General features: G+C 36.9%; 1 protein-coding gene and 1 long non-coding RNA gene across 6 annotated transcripts in view; one reads left to right on the forward strand and one right to left on the reverse strand.

The window, feature by feature from the left end:
* The window catches only part of LOC124632370 (eye-specific diacylglycerol kinase), a 99573-nt gene that overhangs the window by 38864 nt on the left and 44163 nt on the right, over positions 1 to 16546 (reverse strand). For 4 of the 5 annotated variants that reach the window (XM_047167189.1, XM_047167188.1, XM_047167191.1 and 1 more), the window contains one exon: positions 887 to 1025. In XM_047167189.1, the coding sequence (XP_047023145.1) occupies positions 887 to 1025 (139 nt within the window). Of the gene's footprint in view, positions 1 to 886; positions 1026 to 15525; positions 15942 to 16546 lie in introns of those variants that run through there. The other variant, XM_047167192.1, reaches the window with a different exon arrangement.
* On the forward strand, positions 5745 to 6470 carry LOC124632374. Its single transcript, XR_006984616.1, has 2 exons — positions 5745 to 5930; positions 6179 to 6470. It is a non-coding gene; the product is annotated as an uncharacterized LOC124632374 (long non-coding RNA).

The following is a 16546-nucleotide window of genomic DNA, read 5'->3' on the forward strand; positions in this document are numbered from 1 at the left end:
CATTATAATTGTATTACTACTCAAACCGAAAATGAACAAATATTATATTCAAATAAGCTTACATTAAAAATATACTTTGACGTCAATATATAATTTCCCATCTAGTTGATCATTTTTGTAATTCACTGAAATTGACTATATGAATCAATTACTGGTTATAATTCAGTTGTGACTGTGCGCGGCACTCCTAATGACAACCACCATTTACGATTGTGATGGCGTTAAATAAATAAACACCACTTCAGGTAATCCGATATGATTACTTACAAGCACATAAGGTTAAGATACATTAGTTTATTTTCGCAACTTCAATTACTTATATTTTTATTTTATTTATTTATTTTTCTTTATTGGCCAACCAACAATTATTTACACTAAAAATAACATAAATGACTTTCAACCACAACATAAGTTAAGTGCAACAATTTCTTATAGGCTAGCACTGCATGCTCCATAAACATAGAAGCTGTGAAACAAGTAGGTACAATTTATAATAAATTGCAGATAAGGAAATTGCATCGCAAAAAACTATCTAAGCTTAGCATATTCAAAATTACTTTTAGGAATTCCTCTGACTCACGGCATGACAGAACTTTCATGACAAAAATATTAAAACAATGAAGTCTAGGTACAGCTTTTTACTATGTAAGTCGTAGCCGGGAATATCCAGTAGATACAAATATACTCCGTACTTATTTAAAGAACATCAAAAGTAATCCGTAATCCGTTTGCGAGCACTTAACCAACAAAACAATTAAAGTATTTTGATGGCTTGATGTGTTTACTAGAGACTAGAATAGCCCCATACAAATCATGTGAAATCCCTATCACTAGTAGATATGCAAAAGAACAGATAGATAGAATATTGGGAACGGCGTCAGTGTACCTGGCACTCAGCATCGCCAACGTAACAGCAGTCGCCAGACACGGAGGTGGGCGACCACAGGTGTTCCCCGCTGATGGCAGTGTCGCTCCAATCCGGCGTGGACCGCAGAACTCTCGCGCCGCCGACATCGCCCGTCCGTCTGCAAAGAACACGACACATTATTTTACTGAAAATTATGAATAAATGAAATAAATAAATAAAAAAATATTATAATGATAACATCACTTCCGAAACAAAATATAATTCCTTACATTTCTATAGTAACACTTAGATATTACTAAGTTATTTTTCACAATTCAAAGAAAATTGTGTTATTTCATCTAATTTTACCTCCAAAGTTCGAGGAAATATTATAAAAATATTATATTATCTAGGTACACAAAGAAATTTTAATTTTCTTAACACCATTATTTTTTTCTAACTACAAAAGATATAATTTAGCGCCACAGATAAAAAAGTATGTAAGAATAGACAAGGAGTATTCAGCTAAGGCAGTGGTTCTTAACCTTTTTGACATGAGGGACCACTTTAACTAAAGTTTGCCTTGCCGGGGACCACCTCTTCGGTTTATCTAAATTAGCACTCATTTCTTTATTATTAATAAAAAAAAACTGAATTTTTGGGTCAGCTCTACACAAAGCTAAACGCATGTCAGCAGTTGTGTAGGTAAGCAAATGCAAATAAAGAAAGAGTTGCCTGTGTAGTAGTGTAGAAATTTTTATCGGAGTTAAACCAAATATTACGTAAAATGTAGGCCAAACGTACTTAACGTTTTGTTTGTTGACAAATGCAAAAATAAGGGCCAAAATATAGTTTCTGAATACGCGAGCGAAGCGAGCGCGAAATTTTATTGGACTTAAGCCAAATATTACGTAAAATTTAGCCCAAACGTACTTAACTTTTTGTTTGTTGACAAATGGCAAAATAACGGCATATAGTTTCTAAATACGCGAGCGAAGCGAGCGCGAAATTTTTATCGGACTTCAACCAAACATTACGTAAAATTTAGCCCAAGCGTACTTAACTTTTTGTTTGTTGACAAATGCAAAAACAAGGACGTACTGTTTCTGAATACTCGAGCGAAGCGAGCGCGAAATTTTAATTATTTTATAAGACTCAAAACCAAAATTACGTAAAATGTAGCCCAAACATACATTTTTATGAATGGGGGGACTAGGTACGACATACCCGATATATGTCCATGCAAAAACCCCCGCTCGCAATTATAAGTCGATAAAAATTTAGTTAGATAACGTATAGCAACGTCGCGAAGCTAAGCTTCGCGGACCACTTGGAATGCCTCCAGGGACCACCAGTGGTCCGCGGACCACCGGTTAAGAACCACTGAGCTAAGGAGTATTCATTCTCTACGAATCAGCGTAACGCGTGGAGTTGACGTAATATGCATATCTAAACATAAGAGATTATTTTGATCCAAATAATAATCGTAATTATCATTGCTAGAGGGTTCGGGGCTGGGCTATCCTTTGCGGAGAGGGGGTCAGGTTATATCCCATTTGCTTTATATGGATGATCTGAAACTGTTTGCCACTACAGAACTGCAGCTGATGAAGCTACTGAAGATCACTGAAAATTTCAGTAGTTGCATCAGGATGGAGTTCGGTGTGGACAAATGTGCAGTCATGCATGTAAAGCGAGGGGGAATTGTGGAATCTGAGGGAGTACAACTCTCAGATTCCATAAACCTGAGATCACTCTCCGCAAACGATACATATAAATACTTGGGTATGGCGGAGGGGTTAGGCATCAATGTGGCTGTCATGAAACAGTCATTACGGGAGCGTTTCTTTGGCCGCCTGAATAAGGTCCTAAAAAGTTCCTTATCAGGCGGCAACAAGGTTCGCGCCTATAATGGTTGGGTCATGCCAGTCCTGATGTACTCCTTCGGCATACTCAAATGGACTCAAACTGAATTGGATGCCTTGGATAGGAGAGTCCGCACACTGCTGACCGCAGAACGAATGCATCACCCACGATCGTCGGTGATGAGACTGTACATCCCACGGAAATGTGGAGGCCGAGGCTTTTTAAATGCAAAGACGCTCCACAACCGTGAGGTGTGCAGTCTCAGAGAATATCTTCTCAAAAGCGACGTGGGTATGCATCGTGATATGGTAGCAGTGGACAAAGGACTCACCCCGCTATCGTTGGCAAATGAGAACTGGCGCAGACCTGTGGTACTAACTACCCATGATCGCAAGGAGGTATGGCAGAGCAAACAGCTACACGGACGCTTCTTCGGGGCTCTTCATGGCCCCGATGTAGACTTCAATGCGTCCGTATCTTGGCTACGCTTCGGTGACTTGTTTGGAGAAACCGAAGGGTTTGTATGTGCAATTATGGACGAAGTTATCCTTACGAATAACTACCGGAGATATATCGTGAAAGACGGGACGGTTGACATATGTCGGGCATGTCACCATCCGGGTGAGTCTATCAGACATATTATATCTGGTTGTTCTCGTTTGGCTAATGGTGAATATTTGCACAGACATAACCAAGTGGCCAAGATTATCCACCAGCAGCTTGCTCTGCAATACAACCTTGTAGACCTTGAGGTACCGTACTACAAGTATGCGCCCGACCCAGTTCTCGAAAAGGACCATATCACGTTGTACTGGGATCGATCTATCATCACTGACAGGACTATTGTAGCCAATAAGCCTGATATTGTGGTGATAGATCGATCAGCGCGCCGCGCGATGTTAGTCGATGTCGCCGTTCCGCATGACGAGAACCTTGTGAAAGCTGAGAAAGAGAAACAAATAAAGTATCTCGACTTAGCGCACGAGGTTGTCGCCATGTGGAGTGTCGACACGGCTGTTGTTGTGCCGATTGTCGTTACGGCCAATGGTTTAATAGCCAAGAGCCTCGACGAACACCTCAGGAGGCTCTCGTTGGGCGGCTGGATCAAGGGACTGATTCAGAAGGCAGTACTCCTTGATACGGCACGTATTGTGAGGAGGTTTCTGTCTCTGGGACCCTAACCACCGGTACCTTGGACCCTGTGCCCGATATCGGTGGCAACCTATTTTTTATATTTTTAAATGTTTTTTATTTTTATATTTAATATTTAAAAATGTAAATTATATGCTTGAAAATAAATAAATACCAACAAAAATATAAACAGTGATCGTAATTACTTATAAAAAATGTACGCCTTGAAATCATGTCTCCATAAGTAATTGAAAAGTCAAGACGAAGATCGTAGGCAAATGTTGTTTTATTATTGTTCTTCCACGTAGCTCTTGGAAGTTATGATAAGCATACGTAACAGTAAGTGCTATATTTTGAGAGAAAATCATATTTGCATAACTAAATAATTCTTTTTGCGCAAAATAAAATTCAGTACCTAGTACATTTTGGCAGAGAGCCAAACCGTTAACAACGTTACACGACAGAAATGCTCTGGCTCAGGGGATTTTAATACATTCATGAAAGGTTTTCATTTGTAATAGGTATCGCATAATAATCCCTGTTTATAAACAAATTCGAGGTGTCGGTGTGAGAACAAATTCACGAGAATATGCCTTCGAACTCATTGACAAGCCTCTGGGTCCCGAACTCCCGACCCTTGTCTGCTGCCTATTGTGATGCAAAACTCAACACTTGTTCTAGAAATAATTTACTTAAGGGCTGTAAGCCGTGGTTGTAAAGTGGATGTGCAATCACTGTACATAGTATGTGTTGAAAATAACAGCATAATATTTAGCGTTAATGTTAAATAATGTTTTAAGCATTTTTAAGTAATGCTAGAAGTATTTTCCTTAACTTGTTCCTAGTGGCCACATAACTCAACCTGTGCTACAAACACCATAACTTGAGAAATTATGCTATAAATATTATTGTAGTCATTAAACATCAGTAAACCTATTCCCAAGGCATTATTCAAGAAGCATAATACGCATCGTCCGATCGTAAAAATAACTTTATGGGAAATATGTTTGGTGACAATAATGGTCACTAAAATTATTTTGGATGAATTTAGGGTTCTAACCTTAGGTTCTAACTAAAAGATTCGTGCCTAGTGCGCAATAAGTGTCAGAGCAAATAATTTTTGCGATTAGGTACCTACCTACTTACTGTGGCTGAGATGTATTAAACGTCTCAGTTTAATCTTTCAGCCCACAGACACGGACGATGGCTTTGCTTCTATAGACGTAATCATATAGTGGGCGCCAGAGTGGCTCGTCTCACAAGATTAATCTAGCAAATGAACACTGCAGGTAATATTGGCCAAGGCCGCTCATGTAGCAAACGTAGCCACTTCGTTGATGGATAAGCAATTACGTGCTGAGATCTAGTAGTGATCTAGATTCAGAGATTATTGTCGCCAAGCTTTAGACCCACACATATATGATATGTTCTAAAATATTAGTAAATATACTAGTCCCCGGTGTTTGGTATTTGACTGTACTAACTTTTAAAAGTGTTAGAAAGAAGATTATGTGCTTTCTTTTGATCACCACATAAATTCAGTAGCCTGCTGAAATAAGACCATTACACTAAAAATCGAGTATTTCATGAAGACGGGGAATCTAAATTTCGCTTACGACAAATATTACAATATGAGTTGTCCAGATGGAGCAATTAACAGGTGGTTTGTGTTAATGAAGACAAACCTGGGCACGAAAATTAGGCAAAGGCACAACAAATTCATACCTCCTCAATAACGAAAGGTCTTGTTTAAAATGAAAAAAGTAGTTGGTAACTTTTATTATTAGCAGTTTTAGCGTGGCGCAGTAGGGGTAAACAAATCCATAACTCATCATACTCATTACATTATCAAATCGATATACCCACCTCTTTGACTAAATCCACGAGAAAAACCTTTTCTGCTAGTTTATTTTGAATAAGGAATAAATATTATTTTAAAATTAAAATATAATTCTGTCACCGCTCCTCTTTTTCAGTTGAATTCTACAGTCACACCATATACACTCATAACTGAAAATCGCATAAAAATTTTAAAATAGTTCCCAACAACTAATAAAAACCGACACATCTACAGTTATATTAAAAGGTATAGTGAATAACAATAACGTAAGTGTTTCTATTTTTAGAGCAGACTAGAAATATATCTCATTAGAAGTAGGCCTCCGGCAAGATGTATAAAGTAAGCTAAGTGACGAACTGCGAGATATTGGAAAGTACAAGCAGCCAATTTTTCGCAGAAGATCGGACGATATGTATCGGGAGAGGTCTACGTCCACATGAACCGATACAAACGTTTAGTTTTAGGATATTAATTACGAAACTTCTTGTTCGCAGTAAAATTAATCAAGATGGACTGTGCTTTCTGCAACCGTACAATGGAGGGCTGTGCGTCTATAAAGTGCAGCCTGTGTGCGTCACAGTTCCACCTGGAGTGCGTGAGCAATGAGCACCTGGTGCCCAGCACAAACAGCTGGCGGTGCTGCCGCTGCGAGTCGCTCAACTCCGCCGCGGCGCCCGCCACCATGGACACAGCTGTCCGCGTCTAGAATGTTTCTTTGTCGTAACTGGTAAATTGATTGTGAACCCTCCATCATGGCATATTTGGAAATAAATGTATTTTGATTTACAATGCTGTTTTGCTTAATTTTCTATTATCAAATGAAACCGGAAAGTTCTGTCAAATGTGACATCTGTGATTCCCAGATTCAGACGGTTCGATCGACTGGGCAGGAGTTTCGTACACGTTTTACATCTGCTCTTATAGGCAGTCTATAAGGAACAGATTGGGGCATATGACAGCCTTCCTCAACCAGGGCACCCCGGTACATTGTCAGACTTTCTGGCTAATCATCATGGGCATTAGTGGGATGTAATGAGGCACGCTGGATCGACGCAGATCGAGTTAGCTTGTAGACCATGTCAAATGTCGATCGATTAACCTGATTATGGCAAATTGGTTCATACATTTATATAGTAACCCATTATAGATAGGCAAGGCCAAGGATAAAACTATATAGTATATGAATGAAAAGCGTAGATATCAACATATAGCGGTATTGAAAAAAAATATTTACTTACATAGGAGGAGGCCTACGTTCAGAAGTGGACGGCAATGAGCTGATATAAGACGAGATGTGTAAGAACTATTGTTTAGCGTTATTTACTTATATCTGAGGACAATAGAAGGTGGAATTGAGGAAGTCCTTATTGAAATTCAGCCGATATTTTACGTTCTTCTGATTAGTTAAGTTTTGTTTTTAGGGTTCCGTACCTCAAAAGGAAAAAACGGAACCCTTATAGGATCACTTTGTTGTCCGTCTGTCTGTCTGTCTGTCTGTCTGTCTGTCTGTCAAGACCCTTTATCTCAAGAACGCGTGGACGTATCAAGATGAAATTCACATGAAATGCTCAGGTCTGTTGTCCCTTTAAGCTGTGAAAATATCAAGCTTCTAAGTCAAGCCAATCAAAAGATACAACCGATTATGTCGATATTTTCAACAAATTCTCGACACTCGCAAAGGAATCAAAACCTACAGGGTACTTCCCGTAAACTCAGAGTCTTGAAATTTGGCATGAAGTATTGTCATATAATGCAAATATAGGAAAAATTACGAAAATCTCATTTTTTTAGTTATATAATATAAAAAAATATATTTTAATAAAATGAAACTTACTACCTTATTTCTCACGAACGAATAAAGGTATCAAATTGAAATTTATACCAAATACCTAAGTCTATTGTCCCTTTAGGCAGTGAAAAAAACAAACTTCTAAGTTAACGCGATCAAAAGATACAGCAGTTATACCGACACCTTAGACGAATTTCTGTCACACGCTAGGGAATCAAAACCTACAAGGTACTTCCCGTGAACTCAGAATCTTGAAATTCGCCACGAAGCAGCGTTATATAGTACAGATAAAGGAAAAATTGCGAAAATGATAAATTTGAAGTTACATAAAATATTAAAATATTATTTTTGCTTACACGACATAAAATATTTTTTTAATAATTATAAACTTACTAACTACCCTTTTTTACATGAACGCGTAGAGATATTAAAGTTGAAATTCATATCAAACACTTCTTAAATATAATTGCCACTAAACTATGAAAAATTTTAAATCATTCAAAGGTCATTGGGCACCTTAGTATGAAAACCATACCCACGGCGGATACGAACGAAATATAGCACAGTATAATGATAAAGGCTCTGATTTACTATGGCATTAGTCGCATCTATGTGAACCGTGAGAATCTAGAGAAAATCAGGTGTAAACATCAAATATTTTCCTCATTTCAATGGGGAATTTAAACGACCAAATTTGACGGATTTGAGAAATCATTTCTTTGTAGTGAAAGAGTATACTCGCCGTTTATTTCCATTGTCATCAGGTCAGGATCTGATGATGGAAATCCTGAGAAATCGAGGGCAACTATAAAAAATTGTAGGCATGCATAGGATTAAAACTTGATTCTCAGATGTATGTCTGGTGATACTATCAAACAGTGAAAGTTTAGAGCTTACCTGATGATGGAGACGTGAGAAAGTCGAGAGAACTCTATGCATGTTTAAAAAAATAATAGATCCCATTAGTAGTGAATTCTCATCACCTAAAATAAAATAAGCTCCAACACAAGGTTACGTTATAAATTGTAAAGGAGTTCCCATAACTATATCTGATCTTTGCTATCGATCCCACAATGGCAGTTAAACCTATCTATGTGGAAAGTCTTCGCCAATACGAATAAAATAAGCCCAAACACGTGGTAGTTGCAACATACCGTTCAGGAGTTCCCTCGACTCTCTGTAGTCTCCATAATCAAATCAGCTCCAAACCTTCACTGTTTACAAGTACCCTCAAAAATACACTCACATGTCTGGTTTTGACTCGATGCGTGACTACAATATTCAAGAGTTGCCCTCGATTACTCAGGGTTTCCAGATCCTTTCTTTATGAAAAGTCTTTAACAATAAAAACTAGCATTGCAACCTGTAAAATCCTCTGAAACTGCTTGTCTATTATATTTTTCAAACGATCCTGGACATTCAAAGAAACGTCATACCATTCTCCACGATTTAAAACTACTTTGATTCATGTCCGCCACTTTTTACAAAGCGGGTCAGATATGCCCAATGACCTTTAAGACATAATTAGTTATTTTCAATCAGATTTCTGAATGATGACTATAAAATGTTGTATATAAATAACTTTAATAAAATAACTTTTACAAGGTACTGGCCTACTATTTTAGTTATATTATAAAATAAAAAATATTAGCTATTTTGACTCTCACGAAATTACCATAACTATGATTGTTCTAAACTGAACGGTTGGCGCGAGACTCACTTTTTATCTAACCAGGATTTGTACGGAACCCTCGGTGCGCGAGTCCGACTCGCACTTGGCCGGTTTATTTTATGTACCTAATAAATTCTAGCAAAATCCAGAAAAAAACGTCACATACAGTAAGCTTTCAACTAATTTTATATAGAGGTTATGCAAAAACGTTCATTATAACATCTCAGCATATTATTATGTTTATCATTTTTAGATATGAAGATAAATTAAAACATACGGAACGACCCATACTATAAGGCACGGTATTTTTTATCCAGGCGTGTTAAAACAGTACCTATGCAATTTCAAGATTACGCGATTAACATTGAAGCTCCAGCCGACAAGCTGAATAAAAGAACAAAAAAATTCTGATGACTGAATCTAAACATTTTTTGTAGGTTTTGGCAGCGTAGTTTGACGATTAGGGAAAAGCCTTATAAACATTTAAAAAATGTTGTGAAATCATGCCTGATCGCCGCACTATTGATTTCCTGCTTTATTGTTTTACACTCATGTGGTAAGTATTATAAGAAATCATAATAATATAGGCAGTCGATGAAATCATGACTGTTTTTGTTGAAAGGTATATCCGGCTCGAGCTATCCACCTCAAGGTTACTACTCTAGCTTTAAGATGTTGGTTCGATCTTATAAGGATATAATAATACTGTAGAATATTTAAATATATTCAGTATTTTAATCTTTCTAACAGATATAACTCTAAAGCTGATATAATAAGCTCACCTTCGTGCATAAATTTCCACTAACAGGTTTTCCATGGTCACAATAAAATTCCAAACATAAAAACGTTTCGTAGACGTAGGAGTCTACAGTTTGTGCTTTCAAGTCATCACACTAACGAGACGCGTATGAATAAACCAAACTGCAATTAAAGCGGGCCAGGCATGCAGCTAATCATGTACGGCTGTATATCTACGGCTATTTATTTTGTCCACGCTGCATGCAATTATATCGGCGACCTCGATCGTAAACAATAATATTGGAAACAATAGCTCCTTTGTTACAATAAATGTAACACTCTAAAAAGATGTCTTGATAGAAAATTGATCGGTATAGCTACAAAATTGTTTGAAATCACTTTTATAGATCAAACTATTAATAGAAAGTTGTAAAAGTTTTTGTACATAAAGCTTGGTTCAAAATGTAAAATATTCTCAAACGGCACAGCTTGTCATTGCGAAAGCGTCGTCGTCTGCGTCGTTTGCCTTTCAGTCAACCCTCATTAATTCTAAGATTATCCCTCATTTGCCTAAGACCGCAGCTTATTGTGAATACGATAAAGCAACACCTTTTATTTATTATGTAAACTTGCTCATCAACAGCGTCATAACTTAATCTATTTGAAACTAACTTTAATATGAAACAGATATTGCCGAAAGGCGTTGCACAGAAAACCACATAGCGGATTTGATTGCTTGATGCAAAACTCAATTTTAATCATGATTTCTTATTAATCTCGAAAAGGTCTTCTATTGAACTATATTTCATTGATTGAATGGAAGCTTGATTTGAATAGGCCTGTCCCCTATAAATTATACATGCACTATAACATCGCCACTGGCAATATGCGGGTAAAACAGTAGCTACGTTTATCTAGATAGATATAGGCACGAACACATATAATATGACGTAGGTACACGAGTGTTATTTCTGTACGTGTGTATTATTTTAGCCCAACAAACAATACAACAGCGTACTTGCTAACATGTTATACAAACTTACGTGGAAGTTCAACTCACATAACAAATTAGCAGCACGTTGAGTGTTGTATAACTGTTGGCCGTCAATGGCATTGCAGAGGACTATGTGCTAATAACTGCGACGTGCCGGTGAACCGGTTGTGCGCAGACGCATCTCGCGTCGACTGGCTTGCATCTACTGTTACAAGGCTGTGCCTTAAGTGCATTACGATTCAACTTAATTACATCCTTAAATGGACTTTCTTTGCCTTGGTTGCGAGTTAAAAATATCGATGAAATCCGTTTCAACACAGTTATGCTGTAAAAATAGCCACGTCTGAATGTACAACCTACTCTTTTTGGGAGATATTAAAAACATGGTTTTAATTTTATTGATATTCAGAATTTAAAAAATCCGAAAATTCTGAGTATTTGTTTAAGTAATTAAATAGCTTAAGCCGTCTAGTATCCTTCCTTCTTAAGTTTGCTCTTAAGTTGGTTTCTCACTTATTTTATAAGTGCAAAATTACTTAATTGACACAAAAAAAAAACAGAAATGCTTTTACAAGTTATTTATTTGTACGAAACGAACTAACGTTGTTACAAGACATTACTGGCACTTAAGTCCCACTAAGTAAAGTTCCAACATCTGCCCACATTCACAAATAACCAGACATAGAACACATGTATAAGTAAAATACACGAACACACAAATCTGCAGCACTAAGCTCGCGCTCCCGTGCAATGTGGGGCGTCACGCTGTGTCAACAATAAGGGGCATTTAAACACAGCATATCAGTAGTTTGTTAACCCGTGTAACGTAAACTGAGACAACTAGGATATTTCATAGACCGTTATCTAGCGTCACGAGCCAATAATACGTAAATAAGTATGTACGATTTTACATTTCCTGGCTTAAACTAATTTGATTCCAACGTAGTATCACTTAGGTAAACTTAAAGCTTGATAACAACACATTGTAAATGTTTTCACCAATAAGTAAGCCGCTTTGATATCTTGTTGTGGCCTTCATCGATTAAAACTACAATGAGTGTGAGTCACTCATACACCAGGAATATGATGAGTTGCAGTTTCACAAAGGTGTTGGTAAACAACTAACAAATGTGTTTGTTTCTTACTAACTTCAATATTATAAAATATGATGTCAGCCGATTCCTTATGTGAAGTAACCCGCCTACTATGCACTACCCATGTATTTTATTTTATAAAAAATACAATATACAATTTTATTTGCCTTTTCCTCGTACGAAAGGAAAATTCGAAGCTTAAAGCAATATATTTTTATAGCAGTTAATTCATAATAGATTTCGTCTCGCGGTTTTACCCGCGTAACCGCAGGCGATCTTAAACATTTTGTCGTAAAAAATCCAGTACCACTCCGGTATAATCTAAACTACTACTAAAATGTATACCTCAATTGTATATCTAGCCACTTAGATGCATATTACTTTCATTTATGAAGGAGCAATACTTTTGTAAATACTTATAAAATATTTTCCAAAAAATATCTCAAATGAGGGTTTGAAGGTTTCTAAAATTATCTCAAAAATATTACCTTATATTACTTTTGGCACAATACAAAATGTTTAGATCCTTTCACCAGCGGACTTGGAATATCCAGACAAAGGACAAGATATTGAATTTGACGGGTTACATGATCTTTCGAAAAATCGAGGAATGGAGAAGGGTCGCGGTCGCCCCAATAGTCATAAATTCATAATTTAGATAAACCGTACAAATTGAAATTAGGTCAGACATTCAAAAACAGGCTATTGAATTTAAACGTGGTTAAATTATAATTTCTATATCTTTTTTGACCTAATATTATTTAAATAGAGACAAGCTATGTTCCGAGCTTCGCATGAGTCATGCATTTACCGTGTTTGTCTTGAACCATTCGATGTTTCGTGGAACACGTCAGTGGTTTCAAAATGTCAACTTTCCATCCAAACATGTATTATAAACTTAAATGGAGCATGACACGTCCTACCGTTCATTACAGATTCGGCATTGACCTGTGACAATTTAATAAGCTCCTTTCACTTTTAAAAAAGGGTAATCTGTAACCCCAATTACATTTTGAGCAATTGCAGTTTTATTTTATGTCAACGAAATGTTCTAGAAGTTCTCGAAAAACAGGGAGGTTTAAGTTGTCTCTTGTTTTCTGAATTTGTTTTTTTTTTTTTATTTAAATAATGATGTTGGTTCGTTTACGTGCTCAGCTTTGTGATTGTGATCACGTAGATATTTCCATTTCAGACTTGTCTACACTGTGATATCATCTGTGTGACGCACATAGATTAGAGGGAGCTTAATTTTATAATAATGGAGTCACTGTGGGCAGTGCTAGGATTACCACTAAGATTAATAGTAAGACACCATATTATTTTCATGGTCAGAGATTTAACGCCATTTGCTTTGACACATGGGTATATTATGGTTCCATGGCACTGACATTTTATAAAAAATATATAAGTATCTCCTCTTTAACATGTGGATACTTACCTAAAACTTTTGACTTTGTTTTCCTAGTATTTACATAGTAGGTATATCAATAATAGAAATATGTATACAGTTACAAACAGTTCTCAAAACTATTTCTTTGGGTTGTGAACGGTTACTTATAAGGGAAAAACATGTTAGACAACACGTGCCCGTGGAGGAAATTGACGAGGAAGGAATTCAAAAGGAACATTTTCTTTTTAAATCAGTACCGCCTTTTTTGCTGTTCAATTTAATCGACAGTAATTTATTTTTGCCTCCAAATTGAACCGAAAGGTTAAATCGATTACACTCTGTTATTGACCTTGCCAGCTATGAATTTTATTATTTCCAATAAGTTACTTTGTTCCGACATATTAGAACTGAAGAAAACCAGTCGTAAAACTGTTGTTTAAATAAGAATTCCCACCCTACCTCCAAACCCCTGCAAACAATTTAGCTTAGCCCTTAGCACTTGTACGTATAAGTGAATCACTCTGAACCCTATATGCTGGTGATTAAAGTTGACAGTGCAGTGTCACATCCAGAGTTACCGACCCGTTTCAACGTCACGGAACGCTGCCATGGTTCCGCAGTACAATTGTCTGTGCTATATGTATAGGTAACTGCATACAACATAGCTATGGGATCAAATTATAACTTAGTATGTGCCACGGCAACTTGCTTTCTCTGAGGGGAGGTAGATAAATTAATTAATTTTATTAGCGCGTGTTTCTCATATCAGGTATATGATGACAGTGATAAGGAAAAATATCGTTTTAATTAAAACATACAAAATCAATCTGTATCTACTGTATGCTTTAACTAACTATAGCAAAATAAACATTAAGGACCGTTAAACTAAATGCATATAATCACTGCTAGGATTAATGAGACAAATTAAAGTTGATTGGTCAATTGGTAAAAGTTAATGTGACATTCACTTAACAATAGGAACTCTGTGTGTGTAATTACATTACTGAGAGTTACAATGTCAGACTGGCGGATTTCGTAACTGAAATGTTGTAAACGCGACAAACGATAATTGATTGTCTCACGTTACTGTAAGATGTCGTTCAAGGGTGACACGCTTGATGAAGCAGAAAGCTGTTACACCGCTCAGTTCTTGTGTACTAGCAATACCATCAACAGAATCACCTGACTATAGATGACTATCTGTTGTCATACTACATTAGCAATTCAAACAATTTCCGGGCACAAAGTAACAAATAGGAATATTTATAAAAACTCACAAACCGATAGCAGCATCATTAAAAGTACATTACGAATAAAATTCATATTTAATGGCCAAAATGGTTTAGTTTTATCATGACTCTACAGATTGGTAATAAAAATATAATTGTGTTCGATAGCAGATGGTGGATATTGTAGAACTTAATAATTGTTCTTGTGTACACCCACTGCCGGCTGCCGTGCTCAAGGACATACTCGCTGAAGGCGGTAAGACAAAACGCAATGAACACTCAACATGAACTCGAACTACGTTTTATAATAACACAGGCACGAGAAGACATTGTACTAGATTTGCAGAGAACAGTTATCTTTGCTAAGACTGACGTTATGCGTTCCGATCTGTTGCGATTACCTACCTCCGCGCACCTTATCGCAGATAACGAACTGCCGGTTTCATCTCCACACCTTATTTATAGTATCGTTCCTTCCATATTTAGATGAATCAAAGTCACAGTTTTCAATATTAATGAATAAAGATTGAGAATCGTTCACGACTAGAATAATAACAACCTTGCAAGATTTTTTTTCTACAATAATTTGCTATGTATTTTATTGTAACTAGCTTGCTTTCTGCAAAACCTTATTTTTTTACAATTTATTGAATTAAATTATGTAAATAGATTACGTGCTAACTTAGTTATTAAATAGTGCGTCATGTTGAGTTGTTTATTTGTATATAAATATACGAGTACGTAGGCATGTAAGTATGGTTTCCGCAAACAATTACCTTGTTAAAGTTGTTTGGAACAGGACTAACAGGACTAAATTATATAATTGCTTCGAATCACAAATGACAATATTTTCACAATGCAGGAGCTGGAACATCATCTCGTCTAAGAACAGAATGCATATTGACTGTAATGCTGGATGACTTATGTTTGTTTACCTTCTTCCTTTGCATTTCCTTTTGAGTTTGAGGTTCGGGCACTTTTTAAACACAGAAAACGAGACACCATCTAAAAAACCCATGGTTGTTCACATAACATCACATATTTATCACAAGAGTGGAATTGAAGTACGATTTTATCACAGATGTGTGGTGCGCGAGCGTGGCGGCATGCGGCGTGACTAAGCGATTAGCGCGACCACGGAGACTGTAGGCCTGCCACCGGGCCCCCGGGCTGCCACAGCTGACGCTCTCCACGTCCCTTGCACGATGCACTTCACTAAACGTGCCGCGCTCACTAAACCACTAAGCTACTACTGCATTTTTCGTGACGTACCGCGGAGATCCTACTCGCGATTGTTTAAGTAGTCATCGCGTCATATTTACGAGCCGGTGATCTCGCCGGCGAGACATCTGTGTCAGCTCTGCGCGCGCGCACCTACGACTATGGCGCTGCCGTGTCACACAACAGTTCTCATATAAACGCCCGTTTTATTTAAACGTTATATTAAGACCTTCTAGTGTCAATTCCAGTTCCATACTGTCGATCAATTGCCTATTAATTGTTCTAGCATAGGTATATATAGAATGACTTGCATTATAATTAGAAATAAAATTAAAAAGTGATTTAATAAATAACATGACCATCAGAAAATGTAGGTGAGTAATTCAGGTATGATAATAATATCTGGATTGCATGTGCTGTCATTGAAGTACTGATAATGTTTAGCGATGTGAATTGCACCTTAGATTATCTGTTAGCGTATTATTTGAACTTGAGAAAATATTACAATTGTTATACACCGAGATACCTAGTGTTTTCTTATGTTACTCATCGTGTTGTTCTTGCACCTACTTTATAAGCAGCTGTGACGAATTATAATTTATTGAGTCTGTTACATAAATAAATAAACACATCTTCTTAGTCAGTCTGGCAAGGCCAGGATTTATAGTCAAAATCTGTCTGCTGAATATTATTCACGACGCGACAGAGACTCAGCTCAACTTACTAATTATTCAG

The sequence above is a fragment of the Helicoverpa zea genome, chromosome 8 (assembly GCF_022581195.2).
Source record: "Helicoverpa zea isolate HzStark_Cry1AcR chromosome 8, ilHelZeax1.1, whole genome shotgun sequence".
NCBI classification, from domain to species: Eukaryota; Metazoa; Arthropoda; class Insecta; order Lepidoptera; family Noctuidae; genus Helicoverpa; species Helicoverpa zea.